This window comes from Giraffa tippelskirchi, chromosome 8, assembly GCF_054371585.1.
Source record: "Giraffa tippelskirchi isolate mGirTip1 chromosome 8, T2T-mGirTip1v1.2.pri, whole genome shotgun sequence".
Classification (NCBI taxonomy): Eukaryota; Metazoa; Chordata; class Mammalia; order Artiodactyla; family Giraffidae; genus Giraffa; species Giraffa tippelskirchi.
In genome coordinates, this window is record NC_137282.1 from 144,565,486 (window position 1) to 144,586,224 (window position 20,739).

Here is a 20,739-nt window from a genome sequence, read left to right on the forward strand (position 1 = left end):
AGCTAGAGGGCTAGCATAGTCACCTAGCTGCTGCTGCTGCTAAGTTGCTTCAGTCGTGTCCAACTCTATGCGACTCCATAGACAGCAGCCCACCAGGCTCCCCCATCCCTAGGATTCTCCAGGCAAGAACACTGGAGTGGGTTGCCATTTCCTTCTCCAATGCATGAAAGTGAAAAGTGAAAAGTGAAAGTGAAGTTGCTCAGTCGTATTCTACTCTTAGCGACCCCATGGACTGCAGCCTACCAGGCTCCTCCGTCCATGGGATTCTCCAGGCAAGAGTACTGGAGTGGGGTGCCATCGCCTTCCCCGATAGTCACCTAGCATAGGGATCCAAAACTGCAGGTGAGGTACAAAGCCTACCCTCAGGCTCACCCCACAGAATTCCCACACCCTTTTCCTCATGTGGCTCTGTCCCTCTCCTGCCTATTCAAATCCACCTTCAGAAGAACGTTGCTTTGACGATCCAACGGTCAGAGCGTGAGGTTTTGCTTTGAGTGACGGGTCAGGGCGTGCTGGGAGCAGGTTGGGGGCGCAAGGGTTCCTTCCATCCTCGCTGTGAGACAAGCCTTTGTCCACTACGCTGGCTCTGGTTCAGCCTCAGTTTTGTTCCCATTTGTGCTCCGACCCATGTGACACTGGTAGGTCTCTCCTGGCGCTTCTGATTGGCTGCCCGCCTCACTCAGTTCCCCGACCCTCTCACATCCATCCTTGGACCAAGCATCCTTCCTTGTCTTGCTACCCACGCTCTACTTGGTAATACCCTGCTGGTGGAGCCTGGTAGTGACCTCCCCTTCTTTCACCTGCTCACACATCAACTTCTTATTAATAAATATATGTTAACTTGTCTGTGCTCTTTAAGTTTAATTCCTCTATTGGTTTAATTACTACAGATTTATAAGAAACCTTACTATCAAATCAGTCAAGATCAACTTTTTCTTTCTTGTCAAAATTATATGGCTCTTTTCTTGGCTCTTGGCATTTCCCTAGGAAGGGGTTCAGAGAATGCTTTCCCCAAAATACGCCATGCGGGCATAAGGATTATTTTGAGCTGAGGTAATCGAGAAGAAGCAGACAGAAAAATTCTCTCCTCTCCCTCACAAGCAGGAAGGGCAGGAGGATTCTTACTTGCCAGAGACAAACCTAGATTCCTCAGCCCAGAGAAGGCTTAGAGTTCGAACCCACCACCATATAAAGGTTTTGTCACCCTAAAAATTTCTCCATGTCATCCCTTGCAATAACCCTTGAGCCTCTTACAAGATTAAGAAAGAATGTTATCTTTTAAAGAGTCTGTGGTGACCCAAGGATGAAAGGGCAGATAAAACCAAAGAGGGTCTCGGAAGGCAGGAACGGAAAAAACAGACCTTTATCATCCTTCCCTTCCCCATGTTGTAACTATTAACAGATTTCAAGTCCTCCTGAGCAAGTACAACCTGTCTCCCCTCCTACCCTATAGGGAGAAGGTTTTTACCTTACTCCACCTCCACCCAGTATACGTGCCTCATCCAATCAGCAAGTGACCCACAAGACCCATATCCTAGTCCTCGTACCCTGGGTATAAAAGTGGACAAAGACCCCCTGTTCAACGTCAGTTCTCCCTTGAGTTTCCCCAGTGTTCTGACAGCGTCTCCCAGTCTAATAAACTTTATTCTCCTCTCATTCTGCCTCATGTCTGGAAATTCTTTTCCAACCCACGCACAGACCAGCACTGAGTTGTCTTGGTGCTGGGAAAATGTTGCTTTTTATGGTTGAGCAGGCTTGGTGGTGTGTAACACAGGTACACAATGCACAATGGAGGGGAGAGAGGAGGCCAAAAGGTGGAGAAAAATTTTTATGATTAAATTTTTCTTCTCTTGCCATAAAATGTGAATTTTATTTCACATTACTAAGTTTAGATTTTTTTTTTTTTTTTGGATGGCCTAACCCTTCAGACATTTGCAGAGCTTATGGTCAGAGTGCTGTCCCTCCTTTTGTCCTTGTACTATTGTCTCTACAGGCTCAAAATAGTGTCACTCATGCTAAAGTCCATGATACTAAACCTAGACTGTAATTTCTGAATTAACTGCTGCTTCAACCTTCCCTAGGAATCTTATTCAACCAGCTTGGAATTTTCTGGTCAGCACTAATGAGATAATTTAGTCTCTTGGGTCCTCTCTATTCCTCCCCCTCTCTAGAGAAAATCTGCATGATAAAGACCCCTGCTATTCTCTTCCCCTCCCTCCCCCCAAATTGGGTGTGTCCTGGCCCAGGATAACACTTTCTTTTCTTTTGCTAATGACTGTGCCTCTCCTCAATTCTAAAGGAAATCAGTCCTGAATATTCTTTGGAAAGACTAATGATGAAGCTGAAGCTTCAATACTTTGGCCACCTGATGTGAAGAACTGACTCATAGGAAAAGACCCTGATGCTGGGAAAGACTGAAGGCAGAAGGAGAAGGGGACGACAGAGGATGAGATGGTTGGATGGCCTCACCGACTCGATGGACATGAGTTTGAGCAAGCTCCAGGAGATGGTGATGGACAGAGAAGCCTGGTGTGCTGCAGTCCATGGGGTCGCAAAGAGTCAGACATGACTGAGCCACTGAACTGAACTGTGTTTGCTGGAAAACCTCCTATAACTAGCCTCCCTCCCATAACACCTTTCTTTCGTCTTCAGCTGGTGAAGATATTTGAAGTGGGAGCTTTGAGTCATTTCAGAGTTACTCAGTTTTCCTGAGTATTTCCCATATACACAGGAGGTATACATGTTGTCAAAGTACTCTTTGTTTTTCTCCTGTTAATCTGTTCTTTTTATTACAGGGGTGTCTAAGCCAAGAATTTTAAAATGTTGAGGAAATATTACATATCTGAAGTAGGGTCCTGGAGCAACACTCCAGGGTGTGTGGCAGACAGAGGGCAGGACCTGAAAGTATTCTTCATTCTCAGGGGACGAGGGAGATTACCGGTTTACCCAGATTACCATAGGGGGAAATGACGTCAGGTTGGCTCATCTGTTGCCAGAGAAAACAGCTGAGGAGCATCGCCCCCCACCACCCCTTTGAACAACAGGGTAGATGGAGCTAGGACAAGTACACAGGCACTTACTGATTAGGATCTATGATTAAGAGGGAAAGTCAGTTCTGTGGGTAGGGTGTAGGTGAATCAGGCACTCGTGGAGCAGGGGATGTATGTAAAGAGAGGAAAGGAACAGCCATCTTGGGTGGCCTAATCATACAATATGTGGGTACGAATGTAAGGCAGGCATGTATGGCCTTTGGCATGATTTTAAGGAATGTAGGTTGATCTACACCTAGTTATACATTAGCTCCCAGCCACCCTCACCCCTAATCTAAGCTGAACCCCCAGAGTGAGGCCTTTATAAAGGAGAGGCTGCAGCTTCTGAAGAAGGTAGGGGCAGGAATGAATAAATGAGAAGTATGGAGAGGATGGCACTTAATGAAGACCACCTTCCAGGTTAAAAGACACTTGGGAACTATGAGAGAATACACTCACTGAAACCGACCACCCTGCAGGCACCATAGCAATCGTTTGCAGGTGTTATTTTACAACAGGAGGTCAGGACCACCTTACACAGAATTAACAAGCCACCACCAACCAGAGGAATTCAGAAAGGTCAAAGGAGATGCCATGTGTCCTACCACCTCCCAGAATCTTTCTTGCTGGCATCCACCTTGGCTGAGCAATGTGTGAGCCACAAGGAAGTACCCTGAGTCAGAATGATTGTGTTGGGGCCAGTGTGAGGAAAGCAGGAGAGACTCCATCTTGAAGCCTGTCATCCATCTTAAAAATAGGATGTGAACTGGGCCTGAACCCTGCCCAAGAGTGAGGGAACTGTTGCTAGTGAAAACCAGGTCTCCTGGAGACTTCCTTCCCTACAGATGACAACGAAGATTGTAGTTGAGGTCAGGCCGCCCCTGTTAGATTAACCATGGAGACATCCTCCCCTGATGTATAATCATTGTCCCCCCCCTTTAACCTTAATTGTTTGTTCTCCTAGCACCAAAATCATATACAACAAAGAGGTTGCTAACATGTAACCAGTCACGCACGTAATGCGGGGGCATAAAACTAGGCCTCTCAGAAACAGAGTCCTTGTTGGGAACTGATTCCCCTTGGACCCACTGGCATAATAAACTGTACTCCACTGTCTTGAGTGTCCTTCGAGGTGTGTTTTGTGACTCCGGATTCCACAACAATTGGACAGAGACAACCCAGAAACTAATCCCATCACCATAAACCAGAGATTGGCAGAGCAGCTCTTCGGGATTCCCCTACCCTCCTGCTCTCCACCGCAGGACCCCTTCCCAATAGTCTCTCGCTTTGTCAGCACCTGTGCCTCCTCCAATAATTCATTTCAGAGCGTCAGACAAAAGTTCCCTTTCAGACCCTGGAAGGGGTTCTTCCAGGAACAGAACGACAAATCAGGGACTGTCATCCTAAGCCCCAAACTGAAACTGAATGTCAGTGTGTGTATGTGCACAGGCTTTTAAGGAGTTTATACAGATCTTTCATCAGTTCTTACAGGAATGTGTGCACCCACATGGTAAGAATCTCCCACCTTAGACTTTAAGGGGAGATAGTCAGAAACAGCAGACCAGCATCCATGGCTTTGAGCAATGGAGAGCTTCTTAAAGAGTTTAGCTTATGAGTTTAGTCCTTCTGTTTGTGCTGAGTCCACAGAATTTTCCTAAAACAGGAAGGGACTGTCAGGGAAATGTATGCCTCAAAGGGAAATTATAGCACACCCTTTAGTGTCACCTGATTCTGATTCTACGAGAGCTATTTTACAATTCTGTAAATTGTAGATAATTGACAGCAATAAAAAATAATTCCTGTCTTGTTCAGTTGCTTAGTTGTGTCTGACTATGCTGCCCCATGGACTGCTGCACACCAGGCTCTTCTGTCTTCCACTATTTCCTGGAGTTTGCTCAATTTCATGTCCATTGAACCTGTGATGCTATCTATCTCTTCCTCTGCCGCCCCCTTCTCTTTTTGCCTTTACTCTTTGCCAGCGTCAGGGTCTTCTCCAATGAGTTGGTTCTTTGCATCAGGTGCCCAAAGTATTGGAGCATCATCTTTAGCATCGGTCCTTCCAATGAGTATTCAGGGTTGATTTCCTTTAGGATTGACTGGTTTTATCTCCTTGCAGTCCAATGGACTCTCAAGAGTCTTCTCCAGCATCACAATTTGAAAGCATCAATTCTTCCTGGCTCAGCCTTTTTTTTTTTTAGTCCAGTTGCTGTCTATAGACATGCAGATTAATTCTATCTCTTGAGGGGACATTTTCTCCCTCCCCAGTCCACCTTCCTCATCAATCCTCAGCAGTATAAAAGCCAGTTTGGAGTTTATTTAGACTTTACTTTCAATATTAAATATTCTTGATCTATAAATGGCGTCTACTCTTTGAATTCTCCTTTGAACTGGTCGTAACACCTCACCAGTTATCTCATTAAAGAGTTAAAATCTTTTCAGAGGGGTTCATTTTTATACTTGTATGAGAATCACGATTGTATATTTTTGGGGAAAACACACACACACACACAAACACACAGTTTGCCCCACCTCTCAAGGTGGGACGGGGGCCACCCTCCGCTGGGGCACGCCCAGGACTGGGTCACTCACTCCCAGACCAGCCTCCGGTGTCGCAGAGGGACGCTCTTAACTTGCAGTGGAAAGGAGCGTTTCCTAAAAAGAAGGGAAGAGGGAACATCACAAGGTTCTATTCAGTAAGAACAAAAAACTAAACCTAATATATAGTCTCGATGTAGCGAGATAAAAAAATAAAAAAAAAAGTCATTTAGAAAATGAGCCGGAGAAGGCAATGGCACCCCACTCCAGTACTCTTGCCTGGAAAATCCCATGGACGGAGGAGCCTGGTAGGCTGCAGTCCATGGGGTCGCGAAGGGTCAGACACGACTGAGTGACTTCACTTTCACTTTTCCCTTTCATGCACTGGAGGAGGAAATGGCAACCCACTCCAGTGTTCTTGCCTGGAGAATCCCAGGGACTGGGGAGCCTAGTGGGCTGCCGTCTATGGTGTCGCACAGAGTGGGACACGACTGAAGCGACTTAGCAGTAGCAGCAGTAGCAGAAAATAAGCACAGATCGCTAGACAGGCATTGGTGGTTCAGTGGTAGAATTCTCGCCTGCCACGCGGGAGGCCCGGGTTCGATTCCCGGCCAATGCAAAGGTGTTTCTAGTTTTGAAAATGCTGAGCTCGGATATTTTCTATTTTCGAATTTTGACCTACTCATATATTTTGCGGCCGTAAGACCCGCAATCACTTCTGCTAGGTGAAAGGGGCAGACTGGTTGGCGACCGGCTGTTTTCCTAACAGAAACATCCAATTTTCTGCCTTCAAAATATATAAAATCAATCTGTTTTGGATTCATTCTTTTGTTTGTATCATAAGTAAAATCAACGAATGGGCTTCAAAAGTTTTCCCAGTTTCTAAAAACAGAGCCCTTTATGTAAAGTGTAATAAAGGAATTACTTTGAACGGCTGATGTCACGACGAGCAGAGTGGCGCAGCGGAAGCGTGCTGGGCCTATAACCCAGAGGTCGATGGATCGAAACCATCCTCTGCTAGACGTTTTCTTTTTGTATTTTTCGGGGTGGGGGTGTGGGTGTGGGGGTGTGGGGGTGTGGGGGTGTGGGGGTGTGGGGGTGTGGGGGTGTGGGGGTGTGGGGGTGTGGGGGTGGGGGGTGGGGGGGTGGGGGGGTGGGGGGGTGGGGGGGTGGGGGGGTGGGGGGGTGGGGGGTGGGGGTGGGGTGGGGTGGGGTGGGCTGGGCTGGGCTGGGCTGGGGCGGCGCGGGTGGGAGGAAATGAAGGATTGTAGTCTTAACAACCCTGTTGCCCGCCTTTCTATACGTAATGAAAACGTGGGTAATTCAGGAGTAAATTTTTATTCCAAGAAAATTTTGAGACGAAAATAATTCACAAATCAGAAAAGGCTTTAATGTCAGATGCCGTATCTCAGCAGAGAATTAGTGTTAACCCACCTTTACTTACTATCATATTGTAAACAAGAACTTAAATTTAGAGTTAAATAAAACCATATATAGCTAATTTCAGTTTCAGAAATTTGGTTCAAGGGAGTTGGAGTTTATTTAAAATAGCAATTCTCAAAAATCTCTCCCCGCTGCTCTGTTTTCCGTCTTAACACATCACTATGTAGTATAAAAGAATATTTTACTTTATTCATTCAGTATTTTGTCCCCCTGTGATTGCTGTAGTATCTAGACCATGGCCTGTCACATCTTAGGCACTGCTTGTTTGTTAAGTACATGAAAAGCTACAATTTCTAATACACCAAACATCACTATTCATTGTTATTTTTCACCTTTTAAAAAATTACAAGGATACAAAAATGACCACACAAAATCCATCTACTGTTTAACATTATGATATATTCACTACAAATTTCTTTTATATTTAAGGAAAACAACAACACATAAAATTGAAGCACCCTTCAGCTTCATCCCCAACCCTAACATCCTTTTCTTAGGGTAACTCTATCATGAATTTGATATGCATATCTCCCGTTCCCCTAAGCTCCCTTTTTTTCTTTGGATGTATAATTTTTATTTACCGAGAGCCTGAGAACAAGTCATATTTTGAAGTTTTTATTTAAATAACACAATGCTTATTTTCAAAAGCGTTGACAAAGATCTACATGAAAGGCTTTTCTTTATAATACCATTAATTAAGTCTATTTCTATGCAACAATCTATAACCAAACATGAGAATACCTAATATCTACATAAATGTCTGGAATGGAAGGCCAAAGGGTCATATTGGATTTTCACTTGGTTCTAAAGTGAATTCCTTGGTGGTCCAGTGGCTAAGACAACACGCTCACAACACAGAGCGCCAGGCTTCCATCCCTGATCAGGGGGCTAGATCCCACATGCTGCAACAAAGATGGAAGATCCTAGGGGCCTCAGCTAAGATCTGGTACAGCCAAATAAATTAATTAACTAATAATAAAATATAAAGGCAACTTCTTTGTCAACCTGGCAACGGAGGCTTTAGAAATCCTGTCATTAAAGCCCGTTTATCAACTGTATTTTTTTTCCACATTAAAGTCCTATAACTGTACAGAATCACTATATTCAGTTCAGGTGCCAGGTGAAATCTCATTTCATTTTCAATCTGCTTACACTGATGCCCATGGCAAATACAATTTCCATCTGAGGTGGTTCTTAAAATACTACCCTCAATAGCAAGTTTTCTAATCTCACAGATCACCAGAGGCACATGTGATCAATCCAAAGGAAAACATTTGTCAAGGAAGATGAAACAACTCACTGTTTTCTTCTGGGTTCTATTTAAGAATAAATTTTAAGACTGTTCTTGGATATTGTAACCATAAATTGAGCATCTTCTCAAAGTGGAAAATTCATGCTCCCTCCCAGCAAAAATCAGGATATTGTCAGGTGTTTAGATTTACAGAAAATATTCAAATATTTATCGTTTGAGGACCAGAGCTAGTGTGTCCAGGACCCTCTTGTTTTATTTATTTTAGGGTGCAGCATGTTTGATTTTTGACTTATTTTTATTTGGACAGCTCTGACCAGACCACAAAACAATACCTCTCTCCCTCTCTCTCATACCCACAAGTGACTTCTGGGGAAGCTAACTTAAATTCAGTGATTAAATGGAGACAGAAATGATCACTTTACTTATTCCAACTTACTGTCAATAAAAAGTTGAAGCATTTCAATTGGATCTGGAAAACCCAAGGCCTTTGATCTGTCCTTCTGTTTTCTTGCCGCAAGATGGCAGAAGAGGGCAATACTTATATCACCCACAGAAGGTGATTATCCCTCAGATCTCTTAACAGTGGAAGGAAAAAAATCTCAGAACAAATAATAGAAGCGATGAATAGGATGTCGATGGGTTCAGGATGAAATTAGGGGACTGCTCTTGCCAGCTTCCAAGACCTAATGACAGGGGCGCAGGTACTGGAAAAAGAGGAGTGAATGACAAACCCGTATATCTTGCAGGACTCATTGACATGTTGGCATGACTTCCAGGAGGCTTGTTGCCTGTGACAGGGACAAAACTGTTAACCCGAGATAGGTCCATATCCCCAACTTTAAGGGAAGTAACAAAGGGAGACAAGAAATGTTGCAGTCTTAAGTGGGGATATGGGTGTAGGGGCTTATTTTGTTAATGGGGAGGAAAAAAAGAATTACAAAAGCAACCATTTTTTGGTGAAAGGAGATGCCAAGGTAGCTGAAGATGTTAATGATTCCAACTGTAAAGAATTTAGGCCCTACTGAGAGATGCAGAGGAATGGGGAATTGAAGGACTTTCGATCATGCCTTGAAAGATTCCATTCCCTAATAATCCTAACTAGCCCACGCGTTAAATAATACTGAGTTCTCTGACATCTTTCGCGGGATTTTTAATTGTGGACTCAAGATACTACCAGAAAACTGCTACCCCGGCCAAATGAGTCCTGGATGTCTCCCTTCCGTTGCATCCTGATTAAACATTGGAAGAACGCGGCTTTCCCAAGCTGCTGGATTTCTTGTTCAACATTTTCTAAGTACCGTCCCGGACCTTTAATATTCCCATAGCACTATGACATAAATCATTTCAACTCACCCTAAGATCTTCGTAGACAGGGCTAATGTTGCAGTACCTATTCTGTAGAGGATGGGAAATAGAAACAGAGGCAATTTCGCCCAGGATCCGACTGCAGAACATAGAACCGTTAATTTTCAGTTTTATGGCTCTAGGCTCCCGAGCCTTGTGCATGCCCCAAGACAAAGCTGCTGCTGCTGCTGCTAAGTCGCTTCAGTCGTGTCCGACTCTGTGCGACCCCATAGACGGCAGCCCACCAGGCTCCGCCGTCCCTGGGATTCTCCAGGCAAGAACACTGGAGTGGGTTGCCGTTTCCTTCTCCAGTGCATGAAAGGGAAAAGTGAAAGTGAAGTCGCTCAGTCATCCGACTCGTAGCGACCCCATGGATTGCAGCCTACCAGGCTCCTCCGTCCATGGGATTTTCCAGGCAAGAGTACTGGAGTGGGGTGCCATTGCCTTCTCCAAGACAAAGCTAGTCATTTACTTTAGAGAAAATCTCTACAAAACGCGCAAAACTGTTGGCAGAGTATCAGGCCAATTGCAACCCACGGCGGGCTTTTCAAATAGTACTGCTGCCCAATCAGAGACGGGGAGCGTAACTCGCTTTGAAAAAAAAAATTTGGTTGCTGTAGCTGAAGGCAAAACTGAAAATTCTTTTCAATGGGCGCCAAATAACCCATACTAAATTTGCAAGGCAAGTTTTGCGCTCAGTTGCAGAGCTATGATCCGACTGAGGCCCAGTAGCCTGCCAGGCTCCTCTGCCCACGGAATTTTCCAGGCGAAAATACACTGCCTAAATGCTTATCCAAGACTGCTTGCGGAGAGCTTTAAAAAATTTTACTGTTTTCCGCCGTAAAACCAGCCGCGTAATCTGAGTGAAACTAGACTACAAGCAAGTGCAACAGCTATTTCTCTGAAAGTGTGGGTGGCTCTGAAAAGAGCCTTTGGGTTTTGTAGGGCTGCGAGCCGGCTCACTTGGAGCTGGTGTACTTGGTGACGGCCTTGGTGCCCTCAGACACAGCGTGCTTGGCCAGCTCCCCGGGGAGCAGCAGGCGCACCGCCGTCTGGATCTCCCTGGATGTGATGGTCGAGCGCTTGTTGTAATGCGCCAAGCGCGACGCCTCGCCCGCGATGCGCTCGAAGATGTCGTTGACGAAGGAGTTCATGATGCCCATGGCTTTGGACGAGATGCCGGTGTCCGGGTGGACCTGCTTCAGCACTTTGTACACGTAAACGGAGTAGCTCTCCTTGCGGCTGCGCTTGCGCTTCTTGCCGTCCTTCTTCTGCGCCTTGGTCACCGCCTTCTTGGAGCCCTTCTTCGGGGCCGGAGCGGACTTGGCTGGCTCAGGCATACTGACAGGAATTATAAAATCCGAGAAACAAACGGAGGAGAGAGTCCCTTCTATATTCACAACTCCATATGCAAATGAGTCTTAGTAAACTTCTCTGTCTGATTGGTGAATACTAGTGAGGACGTCAATGCCAGCATTGTCCAATAAGAGCACGCATTGTATGAAATTGAGTTTGTCTTGTTTAAAATGGGAAGGCAACTTTGGCCAATGGAACGGCTACTTTTTCGCGCGCACTGTGGCTATAAATTGTGAGTTCCTTTGCTTAAGTCATTTCTGGTGTAGCTTCTGAGTACTGCACTATGTCTGGACGTGGCAAGCAAGGCGGCAAAGCTCGCGCCAAGGCCAAGACCCGCTCCTCGCGGGCCGGGCTCCAGTTTCCTGTAGGCCGAGTGCACCGTCTTCTCCGCAAGGGTAACTACGCGGAGCGGGTCGGTGCCGGGGCCCCGGTGTACCTGGCGGCGGTGCTGGAGTACCTGACGGCCGAGATCCTGGAGCTGGCGGGCAACGCGGCCCGGGACAACAAGAAGACGCGCATCATCCCGCGTCACCTGCAGCTGGCCATCCGCAACGACGAGGAGCTGAACAAGCTGCTAGGCAAAGTCACTATCGCTCAGGGTGGTGTCCTGCCCAACATCCAGGCGGTGCTGCTGCCCAAGAAGACTGAGAGCCATCACAAAGCGAAGGGCAAATAAGGCCTGAATTCATATTCCAACCTGTAAGAACAAAGGCTCTTTTCAGAGCCACCCATAACTTCTGTGGAAGAACTGAGCACTCTCTTGAAACCTGTCATGCCTGGCTAAGATTACAGTACTGTACATGGAATATGTAGCCCCCCCTATTGACTGAACATGCATTAACATCTGTTAAAGACCAACTATTAATTTACTCCATTGTAAAAACCATGACACTGCCAGCCTTTATCCTCTCCTCAGGAACACATTTTTGACGATTATTTGTTCCAGCATTAAACCAATTTTGTTTCTGGGTCTTCATCATTAGAACCCAATGGTCCAATAGTTAAAACCAATAAGTCAAGTTAGATAACCGCTTTCTAGTATTCAAGCACACAGTAACAACCCCCCCTCCCCCTACACCACGCTGGGCAAGTCTTCACAGGACCAGTGAGCCAGTCTATTTTGAAACTTGAGTTTAGGTCTTGATAGAAACATTGAATGCAGATCTTGACTCAGTTATGAAGTGGAACTAATTTTTTTAGAGACTAGGAAATACATTACTTTGCTGTAGTTTCCCCCCATATTATCTGAAAAGGGAAAAAGACCTCAATGAAAATGCATTTCTTTTAGAATAACTTAGTCCCTGACTTCCAAAAATTCTGGACCAAATTCCTTTTTTACTGGTGAAATCAATATTTCAGTCGAAAACCAAAAACTCAGACAAATGATAGTTCAACCATAATTCTCCCCTGTGAAAATACAAAACAAGTTTAAGAGGACAGAAAACAAAACCTTTTCAGGGTTGGTAAGATCCAAATGAAGATCGGTTTTTAACCAATCAGGTTACTCCAGCAAAGTCTGGCCAATCAGGATCGGATCATCTGTATAAAGTCTCGTCCTGGCACCAGACGTTCAGTTGCTTCTTCCGCGACCCAACTCTTGAAGTTATGGCTCGTACAAAGCAGACGGCTCGCAAGTCCACTGGCGGCAAGGCCCCGCGGAAACAGCTCGCCACCAAGGCGGCCCGCAAGAGCGCGCCGGCCACCGGCGGCGTGAAGAAGCCGCACCGCTACCGGCCCGGCACGGTAGCCCTGCGCGAGATCCGCCGTTATCAGAAGTCTACGGAGCTGCTGATCCGCAAGCTGCCGTTCCAGCGGCTGGTGCGCGAGATTGCGCAGGACTTCAAGACCGATCTGCGCTTCCAGAGCTCGGCCGTGATGGCGCTGCAGGAGGCGTGCGAAGCCTACCTGGTGGGGCTCTTCGAGGACACCAACCTGTGTGCTATCCACGCCAAGCGCGTCACCATCATGCCGAAGGACATCCAGCTTGCTCGCCGCATCCGCGGGGAGAGGGCATAAACTGTCCTTAACTGGCTTGGAGGCATTAGCTTTCTCTCAAAGGCTCTTTTAAGAGCCACTTTCGTCTTCACTGAAAACGGCTGTTACACAAGGATAGGTTTTCCTAAAGCAGAGAAAAATTTTATCCTAGGACTTACATAATCTTAGTCACATAACACAGGTATGAAGGGTACTTGCTAAGACCGAACACGCCGTGATAATTTTGTAAGCTATTTTTAAGAATGTTTCCAGCCATAAGACTACTTGGGCCTTGTCTGAATTCTCCAATGTAAAGATCTCGTAAGGAGGAGTTGGTCAACAAAGAATTCTGCCAACCCGAGTTTCAGGTCAAATAGCAAGTCCCTCCCCCAGTTAGAGTAGCCTCAGGATGCAGAGTTCTGGCTGACTGTCCCGTTGTGTATATGCAGTGCTTGGAAAGGCAAGTAGCTTTTAAGTTCTAATCAATTACTGGTTAAAATGTCTAGGGTCCAAGGAGGGGCAGAGCAAATCTAGGTTAAGTCAAGCAATGTGGCCCAGGATCTAGCAATAGTGGGCAGACCTGTAACGTACTGATAATCAATTTGTTTTATACAACTCCAAAAAATAATGAATCCAGTTGAAGCTGGCTACAGGGTGTTCAACAAACCAAGCCCTTTTGAGAACTGCATTTCTCACTGTTTAGAGGTAGCACCTGGTAACCCTGCAGGATCAAGTTCTGAGCTGTTTATTCTTCACCCCCATTCCAAGATTTGATATTGGGAAATTAACAAATTAGTCCTCTGGCTTTTATTTGCCAGCTTTCAGTAACCTCCTAACAGACAAGCACGAGGAGCAATCCACAGGCGTCAGTGTTCAGTCGCTCAGTCTTGTCCAACTCTACGACCCCATGGACTGCAGCACACCAGGCTTCCCTGTCCTTCATCTCCCCGAGCTTGCTCAAACTTAAGTCCATTGAGGCAGGGATGCCATCCAACCATTTCGTCCTCTGTCGTCCCCTTCCCCTCCTGCCGTCAATCTTCCCCAGCATCGGGGTCTTTTCTAATGAGTTGGCAAGAGCATCAGGTGGCCAAAGTTTTGGAGCTTCAGCTTCAACATCAGTGCTTTCAATGAATACTCATGACAGGCGTTATGCATGCCATCAACATCTGGTGGCTTTCTAGAGGTAGAAGCCACAGTGAGCCTGTTTGAGGCAGTAAAGCCCACCACTTGTGGGCTTACCCCATACCTGACATCACACTCACACCTATGAAATTCTAGGACCAGGAGAGTATTCTCCTAACTGTGTGAACCTGTTTTATTTTTATAACTCTTTATTTTATATTGAAGTATAGCTAATTATATAGCCAAATGTTGTGATAGTTTCAGGTAGATAGCAAAGGGACTCAATCATTCATATGCACATATCCATTCTCCCTCAAATTCTCCTCTCATCCAAATTGCCACAAAATATCGAGCAGAATTTCCTGTACTATAAAGTAGGTAGGTAGGTCCTGGTTGGTTATCTATTAATATCTTAAATATAGGTGTATGTACATGTCGATTCCAAACTCCCTTTCTATCCTTTCCCCCTGGTTCGTTCCCTAAGTCTGTGAGTCTGTTTGTTTCGTAAATCAGTTCACTTTTATCATTTCTTTTTTAGATTCTGCATATAAAGGATGTCATACAATATTTCTCCTACTCTATGTGAAACTGTTTTAAATGTAAAATTTTGCCCCTTTGCTCTCACCATATACATATCATAAGGCCAAAAAAACTTTCACGCTATTCACTGCTGGTTCTCCGGAATAGAAAAAGCCTGACACAGGCAGGTGCTCATCAAATTCTATTTGAATGAATATAGTGCTGATTTGCAACACTGTAGACACAAGATAGCCTCAGGTAATTACTGAGTGCTTCCCACCTCCTGGGTTGCGCATTTCATCCAAGGTACTTCTTGTATTCTATGGGGAGTAGATATAATAGTGATGACAAGAATTATATAAAACTTTATAGTTTCCAAAGCATTTTCACATGTGTTTTCATTTGTGAACTTGGTAACAGTTCCCCGGATTTAGAGAATATACATATTAATCCTTCACTAGCTCTGGAAAAGTCTGTCTTTTCTGAAGGTAGCCAAGTGCTGGGAAGACAAAGCCAATAGATCTCAGTCTGGGATTCTTTGAACAAACTCTCAAAGGAAATGAGGAGATCTGTATAAGCCTCCATGTCCGTAGGAAAATAAAGTAAGAGTAATTGTTTAAGGAAAAAAAAAATAGAACTAGGTAGAAAAGCCTGTTTTCCTTTAAATGGAAAGGCAGAAGTTAGGCTGTTTTAACATTTTGAAATTCCTCAGTAAGGACATCTGGGATTTGGATGCCGATTGAGATCTGAAGTTAAGAAGTGTACTCTGGCTCAGTGAGGACAGGATCTATTAGAAGCCTAAGGTTGGTTGTAGAAAAGGTGGTTTTAGGAAATGTCCAAAAATTCTTAAAAAGAAAGAAATTAGAATAACCACTAAAATCAAAGGCACAAACTCTGAGTACTTTTTAAAAACATGACTTGCAGAAAATGAGTGTCTGGACCCGCTCAGGCTGCTGTATCAGAATACTACAGACTAGGTGGCTTATAAATAATAGAAATGTATTTCTCACAGCTCTGGAGGCTGGGAAGTCCAAGATCAAGGCGCTGTCAGATTTAGTGGCTGGTAAGAGACATCTTCCTAACTCATAGATGGCTATTTTCTCCATGAAATGGGGTCCCTTTTATAGAGGCATGAATACCACTGATGAGGGCCCTGTACTTAAAACCTAAGCCCATTTCAAAGACCCAACTGCCAAATACCCTCACATTAGAGATTAGATTTCAGCATATGAATTTTGGGGAAATAGAAGCACTCAATCTATAGAAACCAGTCTGATTTTAAAGATTAAAAGCTTAGGAACTGTGTTCATAGCCTCTGACCCTATTGTAAACCCAAGGGGATGAGAGAGCAGGGACCTGTCCTGCTCCAAGGACCCCAATCTTTATCTTGATTTTTATTTTCTTAATATCCATCCAACCCTGGAGATGCTAGTAAGGTGAAGTGAATGAAAGGGAATCAGAGTTTCTGGAAGTTATGATCTGATATATTTAGGCATGATAAGTGACTAAATTAGGAGATGGAAGGGACTATGAAGACCATCATTAGTCACATTGTATTACAGAATTTTGGAAACAAGGTAAGGCAAAACAAGGAGAGAGTGTTAGACATGAACAGCTGTGTATATTAGAGAATATATTTAGGTCTTGAGAGAGCCTCGAGAGAAAGTATGGGATTTCTTATAGGGTTTTGCAATTCTGGGTTCAAGTCATGAGCAGACAAGAGCAGGGCAGAGTGGGGACTTCAATGGTAGCCCTGTGGTTAGGATTCAGTGCTTTCACTGCTGTGGTTCAGGTTTGATCCCCGCTGAGGCAAATAAGATCCCAAAAGATGCAGGGCAAAAAGTAAATAATAGATGGTGTAATAAGATGAAGGGGCCAGTAGATTCTACCTCCTCACATTTCTTTAACTGAAATAGTACACAGAGGCATAGATGCTTGAGGAACCTTTGAGAATGAAAGCAAGGATGGTAATTGCTCTGGGGTAGGACCAAGGAAGAAGGAAAAATTTTGTGCTTGCCTGTCTCATATTTAAGATTCTGACTTGGTAAAAGGCCAATCTGTGTTGAGAAGTAAGACTCTATGGAATGTAAGAAAAGATTTGAGAAGTTAAGCTCCTAAAGTGGAAAACACTCCAAAGGGCTAGTTGTGTTTGGATTAGTGTATGTCTGCGTGTGTCTTTGTGTGTTTATGTGTATATATATGTGTGTTTGGAGGACAGGAGAAATGAGAATTAGGAAAGGCACTAATTACTAGTAAATAAACTAACTTTGAATGAAGAACAATGCAAGAACAATAATGATAGCTTATGGTGAACAATCTTGGATTTGTGATCTCTGAAAAATTAGCTTCAGGACCAGAGACCAGGCTTGATCACTCAGAGCTTTTGTGTGGCAGAAGTTTTATTATGGTGAAAATGGACAGAGAAAGCTTCTGACACAGACATTAGAAGGCGGACAGAGAGTGCCCCACTTGCTGGTCTTATCAAGGCCTTATATACTTTTACCAGACCCATTCCCACAACATACATCTTAAATCAACAAGATTAGTCAGAAGGTTCTTGTTAAGAAGGAGAAACATGTCCTCGAGCAACATACATTGTTGTTATATAAGCATATGGCATAAGTCCTCTTGGAGGAGGTCACCATTCACCCCACTATAGAGCCAGAGCTTACACAGGACTGGGGAAACAGACTCTTGGAGGGCACAAACAAAATCTTGTGTGCACCAGGACTCAGGAGAAAGGAGCAGTGACCCCACGAGAGATTGACCCAAACTTGCCTGTGAGTGTCCAGGAGTCTGGTGGAGGCATGAGTTGGTGGTGGCCTGCTGCAGGGTCGAGGACACTGAGTGCAGCATTGCATCCATGGGACCTTTTGAAGGAGGTCGCCATTATCTTCATTACCTCCACCATAGTTTGGCCTCAGGTCAAAAAACAGGGAGGGAACACAGCCTTGCCATCAACAGAAAATTGGATTAAAGATTTACTGAGCATGGCCCCGCCCATCAGAACAAAATCCAGTTTCCCCCTCAGTCAGTCTCTTCCATCAGGAAGCTTCCATAAGTCTCTTATCCTTATCTATCAGAGGGCAGACAGAATGAAAAAACCACAATCACAGAAAACTAACCAATCTGATCACATGGACCACAGCCTTGTCTAACTCAGCGAAACTGTGAGCCATGCCATGTAGGGCCACCCAAAATGGACGAATCATGGTGGAGAGTTCTGACAAAATGTGGTCCGCTGGAGAAGGGAATGGCAAACTGCTTCAGTATTCTTGCCTTGAGAACCCCATGAACAGTATGAAAAGTCAAAAAGACAGGACACTGAAAGATGAACTCCCCAGGTCAGTACGTGCCCAATATGCTACTGGAGATCAGTGGAGAAATAATTCCAGAAAGAATGAAGAGACGGAGCCAATGCAAAAACAACACCCGGTTGCGGATGTGACTGGTGATGGAAGTAAAGCCCGATGCTGTAAAGAGCAATATTGCATAGGAATCTGGAATGTTAAGTCCATGAATCAAGGCAAATTGGAAGTGGTCAAACAGGAGATGGCAAGAATGAACGTAGATATTTTAGGAATCAGTGAACTAAAATCGACTGGAATGGGTGAATTTAACTCAGATGACAATTATGTCTACTACTGTGGGCAAGAATCCCTTCGAAGAAATGGAGTAGCCATCATAATCAACAAAAGAATCCAAAATGCAGTATTTGGATGCAGTCTGAAAAATGACAGAATGATCTCTGTTCATTTCCAAGGAAAACCATTCAATATCACAGTAATCCAAGTCTATGCCCCAACCGGCAATGCTGAAGAAGCTGAAGTTGAATGGTTCTATGAAGACCTACAAGACCTTCTAGAACTAACACCCAAAAAAGATGTCTTTTTCATTATAGGGGACTAGAATGTGAAAGTAGGAAGTCAAGAGATACCTGGAGTAATAGGGAAATTTGGCCTTGGAGTACAAAACAAAGCAGGTCAGAGGCTAACAGAATTTTGCCAAGAAAACGCACTGGTCATAGCAAACACCCTCTTCAACAACTGCTAGGTAGTGAGGCAGAAAGCTGCCTGGTTTTTCTATAGTTGCAAGGGAAGAGGATTGTTGAGACTACCCACCCAATAACATCTTCAAGGTTAAGCATTCAGATTTCATTACTAAACAGGAGCAGGAAGAAGAAAGCCAGACAAGTAGCTCAGTAAGAAATGGATTAATTAATAGAAGATGGGCATGCAGCCTTTTGCACATATAGTATTTACAGAGTTTATAAAGTACTTGGAGAATAATATTAGGTATTTATTCAACCACACACATTTGAAATAATCAACCACACACATTTGAAATAAAAAGGGTAAACATTACTGAAGCTCGGAAAAAGAGAAAAAGTAAATGTGTTATTCATCAGAGAAGGCATTTTCCCGGAAAAATGAAATCTGCTACCTGGCAGACAAGCCAGGACCCGAAAGGTCATTTCAAATAGCCAGGAGTTAAGAAACCACTTATCATTCAGCCTTTGAAAGTTTTTTATTTTTTAAATTCCTGGAATAAAATCGCTCCTGGCCTTTACATTCAGCACTTTATTAAAGACACTATTAAAAGCAAAGAACTTTGGGGTGCACTTGATTTCTCAATTCAACAAAGGAGAGAAAGAGGAAGGTGGTGATGGCAGGGTGGGAGGGGCGGGATGAGGGGGTGGGGGAGGGAGGGTGGAGGGGAGTAGGGGCAGGAAAGGAGTCCCTGAGAGGGATTTTTCACTTGCTCAAGGACTCGCCAGAGGAAACGGCGGGTAAAAGCTGAGCTTCCTCAATTTCCTGAAATGTTTCTAAGTGAAACGAAGAAAATTTGAAAAAGCCATTTCTACCAGCAAAAATGTGGCAGCTAGTGAGGGAAGGGAAAGGAAGATAATAGGATGAGTAAAAGATAAGGAAAAGGGGAGACCACCGTTGAGAACGATAAGGAAGCCCACCCTGAAGCTATCTATAATCAGACTCTCAGCCACGAGGTTTCACAAAAACCCCCAAGACTACAATCACGGCTCTTGAGATGGGTCATTCATTCCGGAAGCCACAACTCGCTAGTACGATCAATGCCTAAGAGAGAGCAAAAAAAGAGAAAAGGACAGCAAGGCCTAACCGAAACAAAGGAATGGTTTTCCAATTGTGGGCAAGGGCAACACAATGCATTGTAGAAGCTGAACGGAGGGATTTTTACTAGGCCCTTTTTTTGACTCTGTATTTTAAGCACCCTTCTTTCCGTTTTGCTGAAAACGTGGGCGGGGCTTCGCGTCTGGTAACTCCCAGAGGCGTCACGGCTGGTCTGAGCGGTTCCCAATCAGGTCCGAAACATCGCTATATAAAACACCGCCTAGGCGAGATAGTAGGCTGTAGCGAGGCTGGTTGCAGGTATGTCTGGTCGTGGCAAAGGTGGTAAGGGTCTCGGGAAAGGGGGTGCTAAGCGCCACCGCAAGGTTCTGCGTGACAACATCCAGGGAATCACCAAGCCTGCCATACGTCGTCTGGCTCGTCGTGGTGGCGTAAAGCGTATCTCCGGCCTCATCTATGAGGAGACCCGCGGTGTGCTGAAGGTGTTCCTGGAAAATGTGATCCGGGACGCGGTCACCTACACCGAGCACGCCAAGCGCAAAACGGTCACCGCCATGGATGTGGTCTACGCCCTCAAGCGTCAGGGACGTACCCTTTACGGCTTCGGCGGTTAAAGTTGCATTTAAGTGTCATTTTCTTAAAGGCCCTTCTTAGGGCCACCCACTACGTCCACTAAAAAGCTGTAGGCGCTAAACTCGTTGGCTTGGTTGGGAAGATTAAGTTTTCAAGTATAATTTGTATGGTCACAACCTCCAGTCTTCCGTCAGTATTTGCGTCACCAGCAGTGGCAGATTTTCGTTTGACGTAATGTTTCCTGTTTTCCTGTAAGCCAGGCACAATAACCTTGTGTTGACTGCTCCCACTTCAAGGGTAAAGTAGCTCACGAAGCAGTATGGATAGCAATAAATAAAACAAGTCATTTTAAGGAAAAGGTAACCAACTCTACTTTTACTAAGCTGTGACATTCTTAACCTTTCAGTTAAGGAACAGAATGTAGTGGCTGGATTGATTTCAACTAATTTCACTGCTTCCACTTAAACACTCCTTTCATGTTATTCAA

At 44.7% G+C, this 20,739-nt stretch overlaps 4 protein-coding genes and 2 non-coding genes across 6 annotated transcripts; 5 read left to right on the top strand and 1 right to left on the bottom strand.

Annotated features, from left to right (window-relative positions):
- Positions 1–6,112: 6,112 nt before the first annotated feature.
- On the top strand, positions 6,113–6,183 carry TRNAG-GCC (transfer RNA glycine (anticodon GCC)). The gene has a single exon. It is a non-coding gene; the product is annotated as a tRNA-Gly (tRNA).
- Positions 6,184–6,512: 329 nt separating this feature from the next.
- TRNAI-UAU (transfer RNA isoleucine (anticodon UAU)) lies at positions 6,513–6,584 on the top strand. The gene has a single exon. It is a non-coding gene; the product is annotated as a tRNA-Ile (tRNA).
- A 352-nt stretch (positions 6,585–6,936) lies between these two features.
- LOC145518500 (histone H2B type 1-C/E/F/G/I) lies at positions 6,937–10,943 on the bottom strand. Its single transcript, XM_081523156.1, has one exon. It carries the CDS (start codon positions 10,941–10,943, stop codon positions 10,563–10,565), a length of 381 nt encoding a protein of 126 aa, XP_081379282.1. The 3' UTR covers positions 6,937–10,562.
- Positions 10,944–11,242: 299 nt separating this feature from the next.
- LOC145518494 (histone H2A type 1) lies at positions 11,243–11,955 on the top strand. Its single transcript, XM_081523149.1, has one exon. It carries the CDS (start codon positions 11,243–11,245, stop codon positions 11,633–11,635), a length of 393 nt encoding a protein of 130 aa, XP_081379275.1. The 3' UTR covers positions 11,636–11,955.
- A 609-nt stretch (positions 11,956–12,564) lies between these two features.
- On the top strand, positions 12,565–13,072 carry LOC145518490 (histone H3.1). The gene has a single exon (XM_081523145.1). The coding sequence runs from the start codon at positions 12,565–12,567 to the stop codon at positions 12,973–12,975; it is 411 nt and encodes a 136-aa protein (XP_081379271.1). The 3' UTR covers positions 12,976–13,072.
- Positions 13,073–19,981: 6,909 nt separating this feature from the next.
- Positions 19,982–20,387, top strand: LOC145518508 (histone H4). Its single transcript, XM_081523164.1, has one exon. It carries the CDS (start codon positions 19,982–19,984, stop codon positions 20,291–20,293), a length of 312 nt encoding a protein of 103 aa, XP_081379290.1. The 3' UTR covers positions 20,294–20,387.
- Positions 20,388–20,739: the final 352 nt, after the last annotated feature.